Here is a 24,507-nt window from a genome sequence, read left to right as displayed (position 1 = left end):
TGTTGAAAAAAAATATTATTATGATTATTATTGTTGTTGTTATTTTAGGTATTTTTATTTTTCTCCATTATAAATGTCTAAATTGTATAAAAGTGAGATATTTTCGGACTTGTGTATTAAAAAATTAATAATAAAGATATTTTCTTATTGACCAAGTATCTCATTAAGGAATAGAATATATTTTTTTTCAAAAATAACAAAATCAATATCTACTATTTAAAATAATTAATAATTGACAAGTCATTAAGTAAATATTAGATTAGGGCTGAGAATAAGTTATTTATTAGAGAACTTAACATAAATATGGGAATCTTAACTAAACTTTAAATATATATGGACAAAAAAATAATTAAGCCAAATATGGTAATACACGGTTAATACAAAAATATAAATATGGAATTCCCATAAACTAAACAACCAGATTCCCATAATTTTCGATCAATAAAAAGATTTCACCCACTGTCAATCAAGAAATTTTTTGTCCGTGTACAACAATTCATCGACCATTTTTTCCGATCACAACTTCATATTCATAACCCAACATGACTTTCTCATGTGGGAAAACTTGTTCTGTGGACTTAGCAGTGTCGTGATTATCAATGAATGTCATTGCATTTTCCGGCATTATTCCGATCAAACCTGGAGGCTTCCCGTTTGAATCTTTCAACCGCGACAGCTCCCCTTGCAGTACTGCTCCACGCAACACTCCCCTCGTCGTGAAATCAAATGCCTTTGACAACCCCACCTGCTGCCGTGACCCAGTCTTGTTCTTTCCCGACCGCATCCCACTTCTCTCCCACCGCAAACTCCGGCGTAGTTTGCTCCATGTAGATCTTGGTGAATTTTGGGGCGTAGCCCGTGACCATATCGAACCGCCACCCGAAAAATCCAATCTCAGATTTCATCCAATTCATCCACTCCGAGAACTCCTTCTGAACTCGCGGGTTGACGTGGTCGATATCAGGAGCAGGTACGAACGATTCTCCAGTGTCGGGGTTTCCAATGCCATCGGAGTACTCTATGTCATCGCTGCAAATAAAGGAAGGACCCCAATCAAGGCGGTCATCTGGGGTACCACCTTCGAAGATAGACCATTTTCCTCTTTGGTCTTGCTTCTCGGCTGTTCTGTGGTTTATGACTATGTTTGCTATGCTTTTTATTCCTTTGTCTCTAAAAGCTCTTAAAAAAAACAATTAAACATGTAACCAATTTCAAAAAATATAAACATGAAAAATTGATAAGTACTTTACATTTATAAAACTACTTATATGTATTTAACTTTGTATGGTTGAAATATACATATAAAAAAAAACAATTCATTCACTAAGGAAACCAGTTACAAACTCATTAAGCAAAATATTCCACTGTTATCTGCAAAGTAACCAGGTACAAATGTAACCAGGTACACATATAACCAGGTACACATGTAACCAGGTACAAAAAAAAATAAAACAGTTTAACAACAAAAAAAACACAACAATAACAATAAAACAAACACAAAACAGAATTGAACATTATGCAAATTAACTACAAATCTACAAGAAACTAGATACACAACCATACAAAAATAAAACAAACAGAATCCACATGTAACCAGGTAAAAAAAAAAAAAACAGTTTAACAAAAAAAAAAAACACAACTACAATTCACATAAATGCAAAAGCCATCACTATAATTATAATCAACTTAAAGTAGTGATAGTTACAAGAATCGATACCAAAGTGGTTGATCCAAATTTTTTGTCATTTTCTTCCTAACAACTAAGGTTGACCAAAGTGGTCAATATCTAGTATATAATCTGCCAATATAAGAGAACTTGATAGAGCAGCTGAGCTTAAACCTTTCGACGAAACAAAAGCTGGTGTCAAAGGACTTGTCGATGCTAGCATCACTGAGATTCCACGTATTTTTCAATATATGTTCAGTTTCAGGAGAAACTACTGTACCGATCAGTATTCCAGTTATAGACCTTGAAGGTCTTGACAAAGACGATGTTCGACGAAAGAAGATCGTTGAGAAGATAGGAAAAGCTTCAGAGAGTAGTGGCTTCTTCCAAATTATCAACCATGGAATCCCTGAAAGTGTTTTGAAGGAGATGAAAGAAGGTGTTCGGCGATTTTTTGACCAAGAAACTGAGGTGAAGAAAGAGCTTTATACTCGAGACTACTCGAATCCACAAAAATTTCAAAAAAAAAATATAATAATAATAAAAAAAATACTTAAAATGACTGAAAAAACCTCACAAAAATTCACATAAATGCATAATAAACAACTACTGAATTAAACTTTTCTTACAAAAATGTTTACCAAAATAATAATAATAATAAAAAAGACAGAAATTCCCTCACAAAAATGCCCATATGGAATAAATAAACTTATACAAAAAAATATGGGATACAGAAACAATATTTTGATAAATATGGGAAAACAAAACCCATAAAAAAGGAAAACAACAAAAAAAGCCATAAAAAAATGCACACACAAAAAAAGCCATATATATCAAATTTTATTGAATTTTCCCATATTTCATGTAAATTCCTCTATTTAGTAATGATCATTCCGCAATAAGAAGGTTTTCAAGATTAAATTACTACTAATGATAAAGATTACCAATTAATTTCAAAATTATAAGAAAAATTCAATAAATTTATTCTTTAAAATTTTTAAATGTTAATAGAATACATAGATTGGTGGTTGGGAATTCAAAATTATAATTTATCATAACACACTATTTGAAAAATTCAAAAAATAAGGTTCTTATTAATTAAAAATAGATTTTTAAATTTGGAATATATGAAAATTTATGATTATCAATACGATCTCATCATTTGCTAACAAAAGTAGCTATGCGGCAAGAAACAGAGAGAGAGAGAGATTTCAGATCTGGAGTTCTCCATGTCTATATACTATGTGTTTGTCATCTTTGTGCTTACATGTTGTAACGTCCCAATCCACTAATAAGACTTAGTGTCTTGATTAGCGTGTCGGGAGGACAATAATTGATTTAGTTATGTTATTACGTGGATTAAATGATTATGTGATTAGAAATGCATGTTTAAGTGAATTAAATATGCATATGAGCCCATTTTGGTTAATAGGGGAATAATTTTAATTTTAGCCCGTTGAGGGCATAATTGTACTCATGTGTGTGTTATGAATGCAACCACAGTATTGTGGAGATTTACTTGCGATGTTTGATCTGAGACGATCCTAGGGAGAGAAGTAGCGAAATAGTTACAATGGGGTCGAATACCTGGCTCGGGATGAGCCTAGGGGTATTTTGGGAATTTGGTGTGTGTTCGGGATTTATCGGATAACAGGTAGTTATTTAGTGATTATTTGGGTATGCCGAGATTAATTGGGGATTTATAGGAGTACTCGAGAAATTAGCGGGAATGGCGCAAATGACGATTTTGCCCTTGGTGGTATTAGAAAGCTAGGATTGGTCTTGGGGATAGATTGATCATTTTACAGTTGGGGGATAGACTTGGTTTGGCCTAGGATGCTAGAACTGACTAGAAATAGAAGGCAGAAGAAAAAAAAACTCTCTCAAGCTAATCTCTCTCTCTCTCTCTCCCACGTTATCTTGCTCTCTTTCTCTCCCCTTTGGTGTATGTGGGAACCTTGAGGAATTCTTTGGAAAACTAGCTAAAGGTTGGAGAAATTTGAAGCATGTAGTGATTGGAGTTAGCTCAGGTCAAATTATGAATTGAGGTAAGAATTTCTGGTACTGAATTATTAAGTTTCCTGCTGTGATTTTCAAGCTTTGTTGAGGTCAAACCATAAGTCTGATTCTGGATTTTGGGAAGGCTAAGGGTTAGCTTTTGAGGTATTTATGCTGATTAGGTTACATTGATATGAATTCTAGGTTTAATTCTGGGTAGAGGGGCTAAACTGAGTGCGAATTGGTAAGTTTGGCTGAGGAAAACGTAGTGAAAATGCATGGAATTTTTGTGTTTTGGGGCTCGAGTCACGGCCCATATGAACAAGGAGGCTTGGGAGCCTCTGAAAACGTCCAGACGCCACGACTCAAATGGAGCGCGTCGCGGCCCGTGTTCCCCAAAAGAGAGCTGTAACGATCCAAAATTGCTAATGAGGCTTAGGGCCTTGATTAGCGTGCCAGGAGGGCATAATTGGTATATATGAATGTTTAAATAGTTAAATGTGTGACTATGTGGTATGCATGATTAATATGATTATATGAATATGTGATATGCATGTTTACGAGTATTAGATATGCATGTGGGCCCTTTATAGCTTATAAGGGCATATTTTTAATTTTGTCATAAATGTGATTATATGTGATAAATTGTTGAGACCACATTATTATGTGGATATATTTACAGTATATGGCTCGAGACGATCTTAGTGAGCAGATTAGCGAATACTCGGGGGGAGCCTAGGGGTATTTTTGGGAATTTAGAGGATATTTTGGGATTTATAGATATTGAATAAGTATTTGGAAATTAAATGGACTCGACAGGATTAATTGGTGAATGTTAGGAACACTTGAGGAATTAGCAGGAACCGGGAGTGGAATGACCATTTTACCCCTTAGTACCCTTAGAAGATTATAGGTTTAAAGGGGCATAATTGTCTTTTGTTTAAACAAGAGATATATTCAGTTTCACTCTTAGGAATAGTTAGAAAGTGGTGGAATACTCTCAGCTCTCTCTCCATCTCACGGTTTCTCTCTCTCTCACTTGTGCTTGGAAGTTGAAGGAAAAACATAGGAGGGTTAAGGTGATCAAGCTTAGGGAAATTCTGTGGGGAAATCTTGAGGAATTCACGCACCAAACCAGGGAATTCAGCTGGGATTACTTAGAGAAATTTGTTAAGGAATTAGGCTGCCACTTGAGTGAAGAAATTTAGACTGGAACCTCTAAATTATGTTGAGTTATGTTAAAGGTTAAGTTTGTATGAGGTCTGGTTCTGTTAGCTGGATTTGGATTGATTTTGGGTGTTTTATAAGAGTATGAAGTTTCTACAAGTTTAGTTATGATATTTAGGTTGTGGTAATAAATATTATGGATTTGGTTTTGTGTTTGGTTGGAGGTTTGGTGGAATTTTTGAGGCTTTTGGCTGAGAAGAAAGAGGAGAAAACCCAGAAAATTTGGGTTTGTAGGGGCGCGCTGCGACCCACCTCTGGGGCTCCGCGGCCTGCATGCCCAGATGGCCCTAGGTGGCTCTCTGATTTGTAGGCGTGCCGCAACCCTAGGGGGCAGGTCGCGGTCCGCCTCCCCCAGAGGCTTAAGGATTTAGCCTCTGACTTGGGGGCGCTCCGCGACCCTTAGGGTCAGGTCGCGGCCCGCCTGGGGTTTTTTGCCTTATGTTAGTTTCTAGAATTGTTGAGGCTTGGGGACTCGAACCTAGGCACTCAGGATAATTTTCTACTACCCAATTTAGTAGAAATTGAGGTCCCGAAGGCTAGTTTTAGTCTCCTAAGTATTTATTTGGATTAGAACTTGGTGATCACCCATTTGCCACTGTGGCTAGATTTATCACCAAGGCTCAGGACAGAAGATCGTGCTCGGGACCATTCTATATCCTCCGCTCGAAATTCAAGGTAAGAAAACTGCACCCTTGAGTGGTAGTGAGCGGGACTGAGATTCACAGTTATTTGTTGCTTGTACTATGTGTTTGTAGATTGTTATGATATACAAGAATGATCGGCCTAAGGGAGCCGGGGCCAACGGTAAGCGTACTGAGCGCGGCCTGGCCTGACCGAGGAAAAGTACACAGACAAAATCCTTAAACTTGTATTTTGCAATTAGAATGGCCATTGGTTGTATATAACTTTTGAAAATTGTAAATTTTTCTCTTAAACCCTGTTTTTGGGATCCCATGTACCAAACATCTATTTTAATGGAAATTAACCATTTATGATTACAATTTTTTAACCTTAACTTGGTTATTGTCTTTCGGTTCACATTTTTGTCCAAAGGACTTGATTAGCAAAACCTGCACTATTTTAACTACACAGTGTAACCATCTTGGTTATCCAGGGCATTACAACTTAGTATCAAAGCCGTCTAGGTTTAAGGGTTCCTGAAGACTGGCTGGACATGTACACTCGCCGCTAAAGACAAGCTCGACTCAGGGTTTGGTAATTGTGTATGTGTGATTATATATTTAAATGTTTAAATGTTTGAATGAAATATAAATGTTTTAATCTGTGTGATTAATAGGGAGCATGAGATACTGATAGGGCCTGGCCCTTGACTGCTGTGTGATGATAATGAGGCATGCTTATTAGCATTGCTGTTACATGTAAATGAATATTTGAATAATTGTTTGCATCTTGATTGCTTGAGATTGGTTGAGTTTCTACGGTGAACTATGGAATAATTGTTAACCTCTCATCATTGCCTGACCGCCGAGTCGTTGATTGCAGATAAACTTTGATAGCTATGCATCCAAGGCGATCTATACGGCTAGCCGACACCTGGTCTTAGGCTAGAGATGATGATTAGGGCCAGAACCCTCCGCCAGTCCCTGAGAACTGGTAGCAGATACTTGCAGATATGCAAGCTCGGTTACAAAATCAAGAAGAGAAAATTCATCTCTTGAGACAGCAAGCTCCATCAGGGAGTGCTGCACCTATTATCCCACCTGTTTTGACACTAGTAGTACAGACACCTGAGGTTGGGAACAGGTGGGAGCCACTGTTTGAGCGGTTCAGGAGACAACATCGTCCAACCTTTGAGGGAAGACCAAATCCACTGAAGGCTAAACAGTGGATGAGTATGATCACTTCCATCTAGGATTTCATGAGGGTGGAAGGTAATGACAGGGTGGCCTGTGCCACCTATATGCTAAGAGAGGATTCCCATATTTGGTGGGAAGTGGCACCACATACCAGGGATATTTCTACTTTGCCCGTATGGGTTCAGGGATCTATTCAACCAGAAGTGTTACAATGTTGCCATCAGGGTCGCAAAGGTAAATGAATTCACAGAATTGGTACAGGGAAACATGACAGTTACAAAGTATGCCCTAAAGTTTGATAGGCTGGCAAAGTTTGCATCAGACTTTGTGCCTACAGATGGGGCAAGACATGATAGGTTTGTTTGAGGACTCGATACTATGATAGCCTGGGATGTGAGGATTACTTCAGTACCTGGGCAGACGACTTACGCCCAGGCTGTTGAGAAGGCTCTTACCGATGAGGAAGGCATAAAACAAGATCTGGAGGGAGAACACTGCGAGATGAGATGTCCGCAGGACAGTGCTCTATCCACAGGTTTTGGTAGGGGTGAAGGTCCCAGTGATCTGAAGAGGAAGGCCCCTGACACTTCGACCACTGTTGGTCGTAATAGGAGGGGTCGAGGTGCTCAGGGTGGCCGCTAGGGAGGCAGTGAGACATGGAGGAGTTACCCAGAATGCATGAGGTGCAGGAAGCGCCATTTGGGTGAATGTCGGGCTAAAGATTGCTATCTATACGAGGTGGTGGGACACCTCAAGAAAGACTGCCCAATAGTAAAGAAGGAGGAACCAACTCGAAACACAAGTAAGAAAACTGTTTGTACCCATAGAGAAGGGCATGGCCCTATTATTTGTGTTTAACATGTGTGTGAATACCTGTAAATGTTATGCTATGTTGTGCATGATTATGAATGAACGACAAAGGCTGGGAATGACAAAGGCTGGGATTGGCATTAAGCATGCTAAATGCAGGCCGCTAGGGTAAGACCCTCTAAGGGTGCTGTACTCACCCGCTCGGTGAAGACCGTGAACCAGTGCCTGGTACCGCTATCTATTTAAGTTTTTTATTACTAAATTGAATTGTGATATGCTATGTGTTGAGTTTTCTTGCTGGGCCTCAACTCACGGGTGCTCTATGGTGCAGGTAAGGGTAAGGGAAAGGTCGAACAACTATGAGTTGGAAAGTGTGGAGCGGCGTGTACATGTTCGGCTTACCTGGCTGCCACGACCGGGGTTGTTTTGAGGAATATACTGTAATGGTTGGTTTTGTTGCTTAAGTCAATTGTATCATAAATTTTGAGCTGTAATACATTTTTGAAATAGTATTTTGGGATCTCGATGTATAACTTTTATGATTTTAATGAATGTCCAAATCTTTTATAATTAACGTTCATCAAATGAGTCTTTATTTCGATTTAATCACACTTTTCAACCTAAAACCTCGATTAGTGAGCTAATGTCACATTTATAAATCACATGGTAATGACTCTAAGGTAGTAGGGCATTACAACTTGGTATTAGAGTGTGCCAAGGTTTATGGTTCCTGTAGATCGACCGAACATGTATGCTCGCTGCGAGAGACAAGCTTGACTCAGGGTTGGTTGGTATTAAGTGAATTATATATTTAATTGCTTGTCTGAGTTTCCTTGTTTGCCTGGATATTATAGATAAAGCATGATGAATATGCCTGTATATATATGATGCTAGGGCACGGCCCCTTTGATTGCTAGGTGTTTATGTTATGTGTATATTGTGTGGATCTGTTATCATGTCTGATATGTTGCATCATTGATTGTAGGCATATTGAAGTTATGCCTCGATGATAGATTAGACTCCGCGACAATATGGTCGAAGATGACAACCAAGTCCAGGACCCTCCACCTGCCCCACAGAGTTGGCAACAGATGTTTGTCGAAATGGAAGCAAGACTTTAGTGAACGGAAGATGAGCTCCGAGAACTGAGGCAGCAGGCCCCTCCTTGGGGTGTGGGGTTAAAAATTCCATAGGCTGTGGCACTAGTGCTAGCCTGTAATGCCCCGAATTCTTTGATGTGGTTTAATGGCGGCATTAGTAGGCTGGGAGGGCCATAATTGTTTAATTATGCCATTAATTAATAGAATGCATGTTAATATGAATTATATTATAATATGATGTTAATGTTGGATTAGCTTATACAAGATCTTTATTTATTTTCATGTATATCTAATATTAAACAAATTAATACGAGATAGCCTAAAACATGTTTCTAAAATTGAATTCAAGAGAAACAAATAATATAATACTTACAGTATACGCAGCGGAATTAAGAGTCCTTCCTTCAGTTTCTCTAACTCTTGTGTCGCAGAGTATTATCAAGAAACTGAACCGATCTTCTATTTTCTTCACAATCTTCCAATGTATCCTTAGAACCACCTAGACTAGTGTGGGCGATTCTCAACACATGAGATAGATATATAGAGAAGAAGAGAAAATAACAAAGAGGTTTAGAAAATGACTTGTGTTTAAAGAGAATCTAAAACTATAAGAAAATCTGACTTGTGACTTATCAAACGTATGTTTTGACTTCTCTCTAAGCACTCCTTTTATAGACTCAATTAGGCCATTTAATTTAATTAAAAAATCAATAAATTAATAGCCATTTTGAAGCCCTAGGTCGAAATTATCATGGGCTATAGGCCCGTGAAATTTCCCATTTGATTATAAGCCCGTTGGACTTAAAATCAAGGCTTGTATTATTTTATATTGATTTAATTAAATAAATAATTATTTAAATCCTTTATCAAATTAATTATTTATAATTTGAACCTTGATTTAAATTTATTTATTAATTTAGATACCAATTTATCTTAATTAATAAATCTTCCATAATTTCTCTTTTCTTCTCAAAATTACAAAACTCTGTGAAACTATCCAAAATTGACCTGGTCAACTTTGATAATTCTAATTGATAATTAAATCAATTAATTGAGACTATCTAGATGATTTTATCCAAGGTACAATGGGGATCATGGGCCTATGAAATCAAGCTCCAATAAGTTATCATAAATCTAACAAATAAATTTACTAACTTATTAATTCCTCGTGACTCCACTATAGACTCGGAATTGCACTCTTGAATTCATAGAACGCTCTATAACAAATATAGATACACTATTAATTATCCATTGTTACAACCATAATTGTCACTCAATCCTCTATAGACGGTCTACAATGAGATAGGTCTAAAATACCGTTTTACCCCTCATTGTATTTTATCCTTAAAACACTTAGTTCCTTGTAAATGATATTTCAGTAAACTAATTTAATTATTGAAATGAGATCTCTATCATTTAACACCTTGAACCAAACTAAAAGGAAACCATCGTTTCACTTCTTCATCAGAAGCTATAGATGTTCATATCTATGATTAACACTCCCACTCAATTATACTACCGAGTTCCCAAGATGTAAGTATGGGCTAGTCCGTAGGGTAAGCTGGTAACGAACAAGTCAAAGAACTCAAATAATACAATCAGTTAGAATACTAACCACTCAGAATTGAGATTGAATTGACCGATGGTCAACTATATGATATGACTAGAATAGATAATAACGGTATGTTTACTTATCTTATCAACTGTCAATATCGGTCCAGTCCGATGTAACAAATACATCCGATTTTATCTACTTTGCTAATGTTCTGGAATGAACATAACACTATAATGCGTAAGTAGATCATATCGTAGATTGGGAAGTCAATGTAAATCCGGTGCACTGACTAATCTTAAGACTAACTTATTTTGAACATATAATCATAGTTATATTCCACTGTGATTACATCACTATAAATAAGATTTGCTATATGCTCTGGATTTAATAGAAGTTTATATTAAACAAATAACCATGAAAATAAAACATGTGAGCAAAGTGATTGACCAAGTCAAAAAATGATTTCTATTCTTTTATTGATAATAAAATGAGATTACAAAGAATTTTGGTTTTAATTAGGGCATAAAACCCCAACAAACTCCCACTTGCACTAATTTAAACTAATGCCTTAATTATACTAATCCCATTTCCTTGATATGCTTTTCAAATGTAGCTTCTGGTAGTGTCTTTGTAAACGGATCCGCAAGATTGTCTTCAGTTGCAATCTTAATAACCTTCACATCTCCCCTGGCCACATATTCTCGAATAATGTGATACTTCCTTTCTATATGCTTACTCCTCTTGTGACTTCGAGGTTCTTTCGAGTAGGCTATCGCTCCTGTATTGTCACAAAACAACACAAGCGGTTTATCCATTTCTGGAATAACACCAAGATTCGAATAGAACTTCTTTAGCCAGACTATTTCCTTAGCTGCTTCTGACGCAGCTATGTACTCAGCCTCCATGGTGGCATCTGAGATTGCAGACTGCTTTACGCTTCTCCAAATCACAACTCCACCCCCAAGAGTAAACACCATTCCAGAAGTAGACTTTCTGTCATCGACATCAGTCTGAAAATCTGAATCGGTGTAGCCTACAGGGTTCAGAACACCACCCTTGTAGACTAACATATAATCCCTAGTCCGTCTCAAATACTTCAGGATATGCTTAACTGCTATCCAATGTTCCGGTCCTGGGTTTGACTGATACCTGCTCACTACTCCCACTGCATAGCAGATGTTCCGGTACACAACATGGCATACATCAGACTTCCAACTGCAGATGCGTAAGGAACTTTTCTCATTGCATCTTCCTCTTCAGGAGTCTGGGGAGACTGCTTCTTTGAAAGATGAATTCCATGGCGGGACGGTAGACGCCCTTTCTTGGAATTTGTCATTGAGAAACGTTCAAGCACTTTATCAATGTAAGCTGCTTGAGATAGAGCTAAAAGTTTGTTCTTTCTATCCCTGATGATCTGGATACCTAGAACATAACTTGCTTCACCCAAATCCTTCATCTGGAATTGAGTGCTCAGCCAATTCTTCACATCTGATAATTTCTTAACATTGTTTCCAATGAGTAAGATATCATCTACATAAAGAACCAGGAATACCACTATTTGATTTGCCTTCAGTTGGTAAACACAGGGCTCATCAATATTTTGTTCAAAGCCATAGGTTTTGATTATTTCATCAAACCTAAGATTCCAGGAACGAGAAGCTTGCTTAAGTCCATAGATGGACCTATTTAACTTACAAACTTTTCCTTCTTGTCCAGATACTTTAAATCCTTCTGGCTGATCCATATAAATGACCTCGTCAAGCTTTCCATTAAGAAAAGATGTCTTGACGTCCATTTTCCAAATCTCATAGTCGAGAGCGGCTGCTATGGATAGGAGGATGCGAATGGATTTGAGCATGGCTACCGGACTAAAAGTTTCCTCATAGTCCACGCCTTCTCTTTGGGTATAACCCTTTGCCACTAATCGAGCTTTATAAGTCTCGATATTTCCATCAACACCTCGTTTCTTCTTGTAGATCCACTTGCACCCAATGGCCCTAAAGTCACTAGGTGTTTCCACAAGATCCCAGACGGAATTTGAGTACATAGACTCCATTTCCTGTTTCATGGCTTCGAGCCATAGTTCCTTTCCAGGGCTAGCCATTGCCTGTTTGAAAGACAATGGATCTGTTGGGTTTTATGCCCTTATAAAACCATGTTGGACATGTAGCACGATTTCATATTGTCAATAAAAGTAGTAGAAATCATTTAGTTTGACAACCGTGTTGCTTGCTTGTTTTATTACATGATTATTGAAATAATACAAACATTTATAAAATCCCGAACATATGGATAGTTACAATTATAGTGACTAGGTCACAGTGGATTATAGTTGTAATTATATGTTCAAAAGAGCGAGTCCTAAGATTAGATCAGTGCATTGAATTTTCACTGATTTGGAAATCTACGATATGATCTACTTACACATTCAGGGTGTGATGTCTTGCCCAAGGCATCGACCAAGTAGATAAGATCAGATGTATTTAGTTACATCGAACTAGGACCAATATTGATTATCGATTGATAAATAAGTATCGTTGTTATCAAATCTAATCAATGTCACAACGTTGACCATATGTTAAGTCAATCTTAATTCTGAGTGATAATATTCTGCTAATTATATTATGTAAATCTTTTGACTTATTCGTTACCAGCTTACCCTACGGTCTAGCCCATACTTACATCTCAGAGATTTATTAGTGTAATTTAGTGAGAGTATTATTCATAGATACGAAATCTATAACTTCTGTATGAGAAGTGAAAAGATGATTTCCTTAATTGCTTTGTTCAAAAGGTTAAATGATTGAGATCTCATTTCTGTAATAAAGTTCACGGAAATATCATTTATAAGGAATTTAGTGGGAGTTGAGGATAAAATACTGATGAGGGGTAAAACGGTAATTTGCACCTAGCTCGTTAGTAAGCCATCGATAGAGGATTGACTGATTGTAATGGTTATAACAATGGATAACGTATTTATGGTTTTGAAAATACGTTCTATGAATTCAAGAGTTCAATTCCGAGTCTATAGTAGAGTCACGAGGAATTAATAAGGTAGTGAAATTATTCGTAAATAAATTCACGGTAACTTGTTGGAGCTTGATTTCATGGATCCATGGTCCCCGCATCACCTTTGAGTAAATCATCTAGAATGTTTCAATTAATTGATTTAATTATCAATTAGGATTTTTAAAGTTGACTAGGTCAATTTTGGAAAATTTACAGAGATATGAGATTTAGAGAATAAAAGAGAATCTTTGGGTAAATTTATTAATATTGATAAATTGGTATCAATATAAATAAATAATATTAAATCAAGTTTCAAATTATAATTAGTTAATTTGAATAAGGATTTAATTAATTAATTAAAAAATAAAAAATAAAAGGTTTTGAATTTAGGCCCAGTTGGGATTTAAATTCAAAACAAAGAGATTGGGCCCAAGTCCATTTATGGCAGCCCAAGGCTTTTATTTTTGTTTATTATTTTTAATTAATTTAAATTTAAATAAATCTCATTAAGTTGCCTATATAAGGAATATGATATCTAGGGTTTTAAAAAAAAAAAGCAAGTCAGTCTCAGTTGATTTGGGTAAGTGAAAACCTAGACACTCTAATCCTTTCTTAGCCACAATCTCTTCTTCTTTTCTAGATCTCTATCTCATGTGTTGAGAATCAGCCCACACTAGTTCTAGGTTGATCAAAGGCTTGGTGAGGAAGACTGTGTTGCTGATCTTGTTCAATCTCTTCATAATACTCTGCTACAGAAAGGAATCAAGGGTTAGAGAGATTGAATGATGGAGTTGTTCTAGTTCCGCTGCGTAATGTAAGTTTTTAATTTACTCTGTATTTGTATCAATTTCATAGGAGCATGTTCTAGGAATTTGCATGTTTGTTTGATAATATGTAAATTGCATGAAAATAAATAAAGATCCCGCAATGAGTTTTTCCAACAGGATCATCATCACTAGTGTCACCAACAACCATATTGGTTTCACCATCCAAACCATAGCGAACTGGGTTTCTAGAAACCCTCCCACTACGACGAGGCTCCGTGACTGTTTGCTCAGGAACAGTGGTATTTTATTCATTTAAATCGACTTGCGTCGGTTGTACATGAAGAGTGGGAATTTCATCATCAACTCGCGTTGATGACAATGGAACATTGGTTGGAGTCAATTCTTTAACCATCTCCTCTAAAACTACTTTGCTGCGAGGTTTAAAGTTCTGGACATAGTCATTTTCCATAAAAGTAGCATTTTTATAAGTAAACACTTTCTTTTCTGAATGACTATAGAAAAGTCCACCCCGAGTACCTTTAGGATAGCCAACAAACATGCAAACTTCAGTTCGCGGTTCTAGCTTTCCCTCCTTTTTCCTCAGGACGCGAGCGGGACACCCCCAGATTCTATAATGGCATAAACTAGGTTCACGACCATTCCGACGTTCTAAAGGTATTTTGGGGATTGAATTTGACGGCACGCCATTGAGAATATCATTTGTGGTTTCAATTGCATGTCCCCAGAACGAAGTTGGTAGAGTTGAGTAACAAAGCATGCACCTAACCATTTCCAATAAAGTTCTGTTTCGGCGTTCCACTACACCATTTTGTTGCGAAGTACCTGGGGCAGTAAGTTGTGATAAAATCCCAAGTTCAGTTAAATGATCTTGGAACTGCATATCCAAATATTCTCCACCCCTATCAGATCGCAAGATCTTTAACCTTTTACCTAATTGGTTATGAGCCATTGCTAGGAATTCCTGAAACTTTGAAAATGTTTCTGAATTCCTATGCATAAGGTAAAGACATGAGTATATAGAGTAATTGTCAATGAAAGTGACAAAATACTCAAAACCACCCCTAGCTTGTATATTCAAAGGTCCACAAACATCTGAATGCACAAGACCAAGTGGTTCTTTGGCCCTATCACCCTTTGCAGAGAATGGACGCTTGGTCAGTTTGCCTTCTAGACAAGATTCACAGACAGGTAATTCACCTAAGGTGAGTTCCCTCAAAGGTCCATCCTTTGTAAGTCTTTGAATCCTATCATAGCCAATGTGACCTAGTCTCAAGTGCCATAAATACGTCATATTATTATTATCGGTCTTTTGACATTTATTGTTCCTAGGTTTAGCTACTTTGAATAAATCATTGTTAAGAGCAAGGGGTTCGTTAGGTCGCAGAATATAAAGCCCGTTTTCCAAATATGCAATACACAATTGTGATCCATTGAAAGAAATAGATATATTAAAACTTGTGAAAGTCATAACAAATCGTTCTAATTGCAACATGGAAACTGAAATTAAATTTCTACTAAAATCCGGAATAAAAAATACATCTTTTAAAATTAAAAATTTATTTCCAAACTTCAGACGAGCTCTTCCTCTAGCTTGGACTGCAACGAACGCTCCGTTCCCAACTCTAAGCTTTAAGCCGCCTTCGTTCACTTCCTCCCACGATTCAAGAAGCTGTAAAGAGTTACAAACATGTTTGTAGATTCAGAATCAATAATCCAAATGGATTTATCATTCTCTAAAACACATGTTTCCAAGATAAATGAACTATAATCATTACCTTTGTTTTTCATTTTCTTCCCCTTAGGCATCTGTGCACGTGGTTGTACACTCGTCTTTGCAGCCTTTGCAGGCTTGGGGTTGTTTATTTGTCCACCTTTCCTCTTTTTTTCCAGCTTTCGAAGACGAAGCTTGGTTAGCTTCAGCCTTAGCTAGATGAGCAGCAACATCAGTAGTCTTATTTTCACCTCCTTTACTAGGTCCACCCATGACAGGTTCAATAATCTGAAGCTCGTTCATGAGCTGCGTCAGACCATAGTTGAGTTGAGCACGAATGTGCAGACACGGTTCCATCCGAGAATTCACGGTTCCATCACGTACGTGTGGAGTCGGTGTTATCAAATCATTTACGACGCTATCAAGAACGTGCAGAGACGATGCTCGTTTTGGGGATTCATCAATCATGACGAACTCGGAGTTGTCACCAATCAACTTTATGTTGATATTCTGCTTCCAATTATGGAAGTTTTCTCCGGTGAGTTTCTCCATCGAAAGTTGAGAAAGGATGGGAGTAGACACTACTTAACTTAAAACTACAAATTATCAATAAAATAGAAATCAATCACATTTGCTCAATAAAACTTCTATTCACACAAATTTCAAGAAATAGCACAACATATACCAAAAATATGTAAGATATGAGAAAAAATACCAACAACAATCATATCTCTATTTCTTTAGGTTTTTAACTAATCTATGATATCCTTGTCCCGGTTGGCGAGAGTCAAAAATACCACTAGTTAAATAGAGTTGTAAACTCATTTAATAATGGACACCACTATTAACAACCTACTATTCGATCAAAATAAGAAAACAAAATCTCTTATTTTATGAGCTAGACCCACGGTTTCAATAATCATAGATTTAGTCCTAGTAGTCACCGTAGGGGTGAGTCTAGTAGAATTTGACCTATAATTATCTATCTTTCGAAATCTAACCTTGTCAAAATAGCTAATGAACACCTTCCGTAGGGGGACGAATCAAAGCGCCTCGAGGCCCTATTAAGCTATTGACTATGTTAAACCAACGGTGGAGATCGAATAAAATTCTTAAAATAAGCTCATTATAAAATTAAAAATAGTATTTTTATTATTTATTTTTAGAAAATTAATGACTATGGTTTTTCCAAAAAAAAATTAAACTGATTAAAATTTTTAAAACCAAAGTCCTATAATTTCTTATTAATTCTAAAGTGTCACATTGAAATAAATTCAATTAATTTAGAATTAATTTATTGCTAATCAATATTTAGATTTAACTAATATAATGAACCTATACATTTAATTCAAACTCAGGTAAATGAGCCTTAACAATTGGGCTTGTATGGATGAGGGCTGGGTCCAGTATGTCGTTCCCACTACAAAGGCCCCTTATCTTTCATACAAGGTCCAAAAGACAGGAATTTAAATCTTCGTTTTATTAATTGTTATTAATTGATTAGGCCCACTATAGTCATGCAAAGCAAATAGGCATTCACAAGTGGAATTACCTACAAGAGAGGAATATAAACTTTACATTTTCTAATGGGCCCAAATAAAACCTATAATTTTATGAATATTTTATTTGGCAAAATACCATATATCTAACAAACATATGGGCCACTATATTCATCTAAGCCCAATTGCAAAAATACCATATATAGTGCAACACAGACATGTTATAATTGGATGGGACTAATCATGTTACTATATGAGCAATTCTATGAATTTATGCAAAAATACCACAATTTATTTCATTTGCAAAAATACCACAATTAATTATCTAGAATTTATCAAAAAAATTCAAATTAATTAAATTTTTTACAAAAAATAAGTCAATTTAAATGAAATTTATCAATAATTAACAATAGTTAATTTAAATTTCATTTATCAACAATCAACTTGGTTTTAGGTTAATTTGATAAAAAAATATTAATTTAATTTAAATAGGATTTATCAACAATTAACCAAAGTTAATTTAAATCCTATTAAAAAAAATTATTAATTGGCTGAAAAAAATGATATTTTTAAAAATTTAACCAATTTTAAATTTTAAAATCAATATCTTAACTATTTTTCAAAATATCTTGTGTTGTTATAACTATTAGCTAATATTTTAACTATTAAAAAAAATAAAATATAAATAGTTATAACAACCCTAAAATATCTCAAATAGTTAAACAAATTCAAATATACATAAAAATATCTAACTCACAATGTTCAAATTTCAAATAATTTAAATATTAAAAAAATTATAGAATAAAAAGATATTTATATTTTCAAATAAAGATTTAATAAAACAAAATCAAGAATTTAAATGAAAATATCTTAAATATCTAATATCATAATTCTAATATTTAATATATTAAAAGATTTAAAATTAAGTTGTTAGTCTATTTTTAAATTTGAATTTGAATGTTTGTAGAAAATATCTAATTATTTAAATCCAAACTAACAAAAATATCTTTATTTAAAAAAAATTAAATGATGAACAAAAAATATATTTTTGGTTTTTATTATAAATAATTTATTTCTACAAATTTTAATTTAAAAAAAATGTTTTTGAAAAAATAAAAATTGGATGAATAGTACCCGTGGTACTATTCATCGTGCTCGTGTGCGTGGGCGCGCGTGCGCATGGGAGCCAGGCCAAATTTTTCACAAAATTTTTTTTTGAGCAATTTTTCAAACCAAAACCATTTTCTAATTAATTTTTAACATGTCTTACTCAAAATAAAGCATATATAAAAATTAATAGCATAGAAAACAAACCAAAATAATCTAAAAATTGCTAAAATTCACATAAAATATATATGTTCATAAAAACATGAAAAACCATCCAATTATTCAAACATATCAGATAATCCAATTTTAAACATGTTCATGCATGAAAATAAATATTACCAAAGGCTCTGAGGCCAATTGTTGGATTAGCTTATACATGATCTTTATTTATTTTCATGTATATATAATATTAAACAAATTAATACGAGATAGCCTAAAACATGTTTCTAAAATTGAATTCAAGAGAAACAAATAATATAATACTTACAGTATACGCAGCGGAATTAAGAGTCCTTCCTTCAGTTTCTCTAACTCTTGTGTCGCAGAGTATTATCAAGAAACTGAACCGATCTTCTATTTTCTTCACAATCTTCCAATGTATCCTTAGAACCACCTAGACTAGTGTGTGAAATTTTCAACACATGAGATAGATATAGAGAGAAGAAGAGAAAATAACAAAGAGGTTTAGAAAAGGACTTGTGTTTAGAGAGAATCTAAAACTATCAGAAAATCTGACTTATGACTTATCAAACTTATGTTTTGACTTCTCTCTAAGCACTCCTTTTATAGAATCAATTAGGCCATTTAATTTAATTAAAAAATCAATAAAATAATAGCCATTTTGAAGCCCTAGGTCGAAATTATCATGGGCTATAGGCCCGTGAAATTTCCCATTTGATTATAAGCTCGTTGGACTTAAAATCAAGGCCTGTATTATTTTATATTGATTTAATTAAATAAATAATTATTTAAATCCTTTATCAAATTAATTATTTATAATTTGAACCTTGATTTAAATTTATTTATTAATTTAAATACCAATTTATCTTAATTAATAAATCTGCCATAATTTCTCTTTTCTTCTCAAAATTACACAACTCTGTGAAACTATCCAAAATTGACCTGGTCAACTTTGATAATTCTAATTAATAATTAAATCAATTAATTGAGACTATCTAGATGATTTAATCCAAGGTACAATGGGGACCATGGGCCTATGAATTCAAGCTCCAATAAGTTATCATAAATCTAACAAATAAATTTACTAACTTATTAATTCCTTGTGACTCCACTATAGACTGAGAATTGCAATCTTGAATTCATAGAACGCTCTATAACAAATATAGATACGCTATTAATTATCCATTGTTACAACCATTATTGTCACTCAATCCTCTATAGACGGTCTAGAATGAGATAGGACTAAAATACCGTTTTACCCCTCATTGTATTTTATCCTTAAAACACTTAGTTCCTTGTAAATGATATTTCAGTAAACTAATTTAATTACTGAAATGAGATCTCTATCATTTAACACCTTGAACCAAACTAAAAGGAAACCATCGTTTCACTTCTTCATCAGAAGCTATAGATGTTCATATCTATGATTAACACTCCCACTCAATTATACTACCGAGTTCCCAAGATGTAAGTATGGGCTAGTCCGTAGGGTAAGCTGGTAACGAACAAGTCCAAGAACTCAAATAATACAATCAGTTAGAATACTAACCACTCAGAATTGAGATTGAATTGACCTATGGTCAACTATATGATATGACTAGAATAGATAATTACGGTATGTTTACTTATTTTATCAACTGTCAATATCGGTCTAGTCCGATGTAACAAATACATCCGATCTTATCTACTTTGCTAATGTTCTGGAAAGAACATAACACTATAATGCGTAAGTAGATCATATCGTAGATTGGGAAGTCAATGTAAATCCGGTGCACTGACTAATCTTAGGACTAACTTATTTTGAACATATAATCATATTTATATTCCACTATGATTACATCACTTTAAATAAGATTTGCTATATGCTCTGGATTTAATAGAAGTTTATATTAAACAAATAACCATGAAAATAAAACATGTGAGCAAAGTGATTGACCAAGTCAAAAAATGATTTCTATTCTTTTATTGATAATAAAATGAGATTACAAAGAATTTTGGTTTTAATTAGGGCATAAAACCCCAACGGTTAAATGCATGCATGTGGGTCCACATTTTAATTACAGGGGTGTGATGATTGTTGACGCGGTTCTTCGCCAATAGGTAATTAAGAAAAGAAGAGAAAGGGATTAGTGCTTTTGTTGAACCAAAATAGATAGATGATCTTAGAAATGAAATGGTGACTCAAAATACGTTTTTTAAGTGGTTCAAAGGTTAAAATCCTTCTACTCCACTAGTCAGTATTATTGCTATATACTGGGTATTCTTTTACAGGGTCTTTCTTACAATATCGAATCCAACCCCTTATAACTCCCAGGGTCTCCATATTTATAGGAGAAGGCACCTGGGAGTTGGTAAGAAGGTCATCGCGTGACCTCCTTACCTATCATGTCAATCTGAGACATTCATTATTAATTCCTAAACCTGACACATAAGTGTGGTCAAATCAATAGGTAAGGGGATAATGGGCCACACGGCCCAAACCAGATGTGGGTGTTTGAATACGCACGTTCCTGCTACGTGTTTGAGAAGTCAGGGGTATATCAGACACGTGATGTCTGATATATGCACGTTTACCTTGCGTGATTGACTTTATAAAAGGTCACAGCCTCCAACTCCACCTCGTACCACGAGCTGGATGCTTCCCTCGACCTTTGGCCTTCAGATTCCAGGCTCAGTCCTTAAGAAATCTTGGCGAACCCTTAGGTTACCTCGAGCTAAGGAGGTAGGACCTTACGATGGCAGCTCCGGTCTTGGGGATGTTCACGTGGTAGTCGTGATTAGGCCGTATCTCAGCTCGCTAATCAGCCCGTGGGAAAATCAGGGCGTACATCTGCCCCCTAAGCCCCTGCTCATGGTGCACGACGTCGCATAGGGCCATAGTTGGGGCTTTTAGGCTTCCCCAATAACTCTTCATATTCCACAATCTACGCAGGCGCCGAATATGTGGAACATCGTGGTTGGTGACGATACGTCTTCCGAGAACCGCATTTAATGGCCTAGCCTATACCAAGCCGTCGTTTCGCCTTTCGAGTGGAGGGCCTTGGATCCCACATTAGGGAAATCCAACGGCCCTCTTCACGTGACCCTTCATGAATATAAAAGGGGTGACCACCTTACGCATGACCCTTTCATTTGAAATCTTTCATAAATTTTCCTCTTCTTCTCTCTTCATCTTCAAAAGAAAAAACCCTCTTCTTCCCGACCGCCATTCCTAACGCTCAAGAAGTTCAGGCACAAAGACTCCTTCGAAGCCTTGGAACCAACTACTCCGACGAAGCCCCAACCCAGGCGATACCTTCATCCACTTCCCAGCCAAACACTCTGTAAATCTCCTGACTGTGCATGCTTTGAAATTATTTTTCACTGTAGCTTAGGTAAAAATTTACTGTAGCCGCATGCAAGGGTTTGCTGGGTTTTGTGGGAATGAAGGGTGAAAGCCTTTTAGGTTAGGGTATCTTTGCAGTAGAAAACCGTTTAGGAGCATGGTTTATAAGGTGCGTTTTTTGGGGAAAATTTCTGGGTAGGATTTTCGATATGTTGGTTTAGAGTATTCAGTATTTTTGGGTGCAAAACCGGGTAGCTTAGGGGACACGCTTCACAGGCGGTTTTGCCTTCCTTGCCTACTGAAACTTTCCCCCCAAGGAAAAATTCTATCCTGACCCTCCTGACACACGAATTCCGAGTAATCGGGGATCTGTTGGGAGCACAGGCGCGTGTTCACAGAACCGCGTGGTCTCACTCTCCACGGGCTGGGCTTACCTCAGCTAGTGCAAAGGACACTCTTGATTCTTCCCCATACTTAGGTCGCCTTTTATGAAATCTTTTTCTTTTGTTCGCTAGGCGACCAGATGGCACCCAAGAAGAATGTTTCAAAAAAGACTGCTGGCAGCTCGTCCTCGCAACAGAACAAAGGAAATGAGGTGATGGTCGATTCCCCGATCCCCAACTTCGGGCCAGCGGTGGAACAGGAGCTCGAGGTGGCCCTTGACGCGTTCTTTGAGGCGGAGAGGATCGTCTCAAAGATAACCTACTAGGCGAAGATAAACAAGATCTTCCTCTCCCACAAGATTGAGCTGAGGAGAGAATCCGTGATTGCCCAACCTCCCGCAGAGGGCGAGCAGAGCTGCGCGCCGCTTGATGAGGCATTCTCGGCCTGGAGCGACGAGCATTTTAAGGCGGAGGCCTTCCTCCCGTTGGATCAGTACTTCACTGATTTCCTCAATTACGTGAGGTTGGCCCCATTCTAGCTCCCCCCAACTCTTATCGGCTGTTGGCGGGGTTAAGATATTTATTCTTGAAACAGGAGTGGGAGGTCCCCATTCCTGCACACATTTTGTATTTTTTCTGCCTCAAGGCTAGCCCGGAGCAGCGGGGGCGAGGCGATGGGTTATATTACTTAGCCCGGTTCCCCAACACGGCTGCGGTCATCGAGCTGCCCAGCCACCCCAACGACTTTAATGATCAATTCTGTATGTCGACGGGGTTCCGAAACTGCGAGCTCCACTACTTCAATCGTCCTCGTAAGTGCCTTTCAACCTTAGCTCGTGAGTTAAGTATCATTTAACTTCCCTTTTATCCGCTTCTGACTTAGGATAATTTTGCAGCTTTCTTCGCGAGGAGAGAGAAATCTGTGACCCTCGGGGCCCAGTACGAGACACTGGCGGGCTTGCCCCCCAGTGAAAAAGACTATCGTCAGCTCGTGACAGACGAGACGATGGTGGCTTGTAAGCTGATCTCCCCAGGCTAGACTCTAAACTTGAGGAGGCCCCGGGCGCTTCCCCCAGCTCGCGATACTAGGCCTATCATCATGGAGGAGGTCGCGGGGGATGAAGATGAGGAGGATGAGGTTCCCCTCGTGAGGAACAGGAAGCGGGCGTTGGAGGTCGCCCAGAGAATGGACGAGGAGAGGATCCGGTCCGGAGCAGCCGCGGGTCCTTCTGGCCAAGGTAACCCTTATATGTTTAGGAATTTAGATTGGGCCACTGCCGACCCCAGGCTAGCTAGGTTCAATCCCAGACAGCTCGTCCAATGTTACCGAAGTGATCCGGACTTGGATACAACCCTGCTCCACTGTGTCGACCAGCTCATGCTGGATTACCATGATAGCCGCCCTAGGGGTACTGTAGTCGTAGATAACACCCTAGCCTTTAAGTCGATCCTATTCGAGGAGTATGGGACCAACCTTCGGTCATGGCCATCACTCCGGAGGGGTGCCGTAGCTCTGGGACTTAGGCAATACGTAGAATAATCTAGCCCAGAACTAGTGTGAGATCCAGAACTTGTGCCAACTCGGGAAATAATCGAGTTAGATTCTCCCGCAGGAGCTCCGGGGCCGATGGTCGTAACCATAGGTTCTTCTTCTAGCTCGGGGGGTAGGATCCCTTTTAGTATATATATATATATACTTGAATTTCCCATTGTTTTTGTTTTTGAATGGCTGTTAACTTGTGTACTAACCATATCTTTGTTTTGACAGAAGAGATGTCTCAGCTCGGAGGGAGTCTGCGAGCTGCGTTCGCCGGGGGGAATCCCTCAGCCGGGGCCTCTGGGCCCAAAATGAAGAAGCCCCGGACTTCAAAGAAAACCGCTGGGACCCCAACCAAGTCTCCTGCAAGGGAGAAAGAGCAGCCCCCCGCCGCTCAGGTCATGGGAACTGTTCCTCTTGCTGCAGGGGGGAGCAGCATGCCCCCACCCCCTCTGCGAGCTCCGGCCTTCGTCCAGGACACAGGGGCGGAGCTCGGGACTTCGGCAATTTCAACCTCCGAGGTTCGCATCCCGGTTGACCCCCAGGACCTGGAGAAGATTCCAGAGGCCTTCCAGGGGACGGTGTATGAGTCGGCGAACTACGCCGTCAGCCCCATCTACAAATTCAACGAGAAGGAGCTCAGGGCCATCGAAACCAGGAGCCTGGTGGGCGTGCTGGAGTCTTCATTGGGCATGGCCTTAACGGTAAGCTGAACCCACCCTTTTATGGTTTTTGATTATCATGCCTTGCCCTGTTTTCCCTTTCTCCCTCCTTTTTTTTTCTAAGGCATGTGCC

The 24,507-nt window shown here is 37.5% G+C and overlaps 1 protein-coding gene and 1 pseudogene across 1 annotated transcript in view; one reads left to right on the top strand and one right to left on the bottom strand.

The window, feature by feature from the left end:
- Nucleotides 1–496: 496 nt before the first annotated feature.
- On the bottom strand, nt 497–1,184 carry LOC133796175 (alpha-amylase-like; annotated as a pseudogene).
- Nucleotides 1,185–1,879: 695 nt separating this feature from the next.
- Nucleotides 1,880–24,507, top strand: part of LOC133796174 (1-aminocyclopropane-1-carboxylate oxidase homolog 11-like) — a 41,137-nt gene continuing 18,509 nt past the window's right edge. Inside the window, exon 1 of the mRNA XM_062233655.1 lies at nt 1,880–2,137. Coding sequence (XP_062089639.1) covers nt 1,880–2,137 — 258 coding nt within the window. The remainder of the gene's footprint in view (nt 2,138–24,507) is intronic.

This window comes from Humulus lupulus, chromosome 8 (assembly GCF_963169125.1).
Source record: "Humulus lupulus chromosome 8, drHumLupu1.1, whole genome shotgun sequence".
Classification (NCBI taxonomy): Eukaryota; Viridiplantae; Streptophyta; class Magnoliopsida; order Rosales; family Cannabaceae; genus Humulus; species Humulus lupulus.
This window is presented reverse-complemented; position numbering and strand designations above follow the sequence as displayed.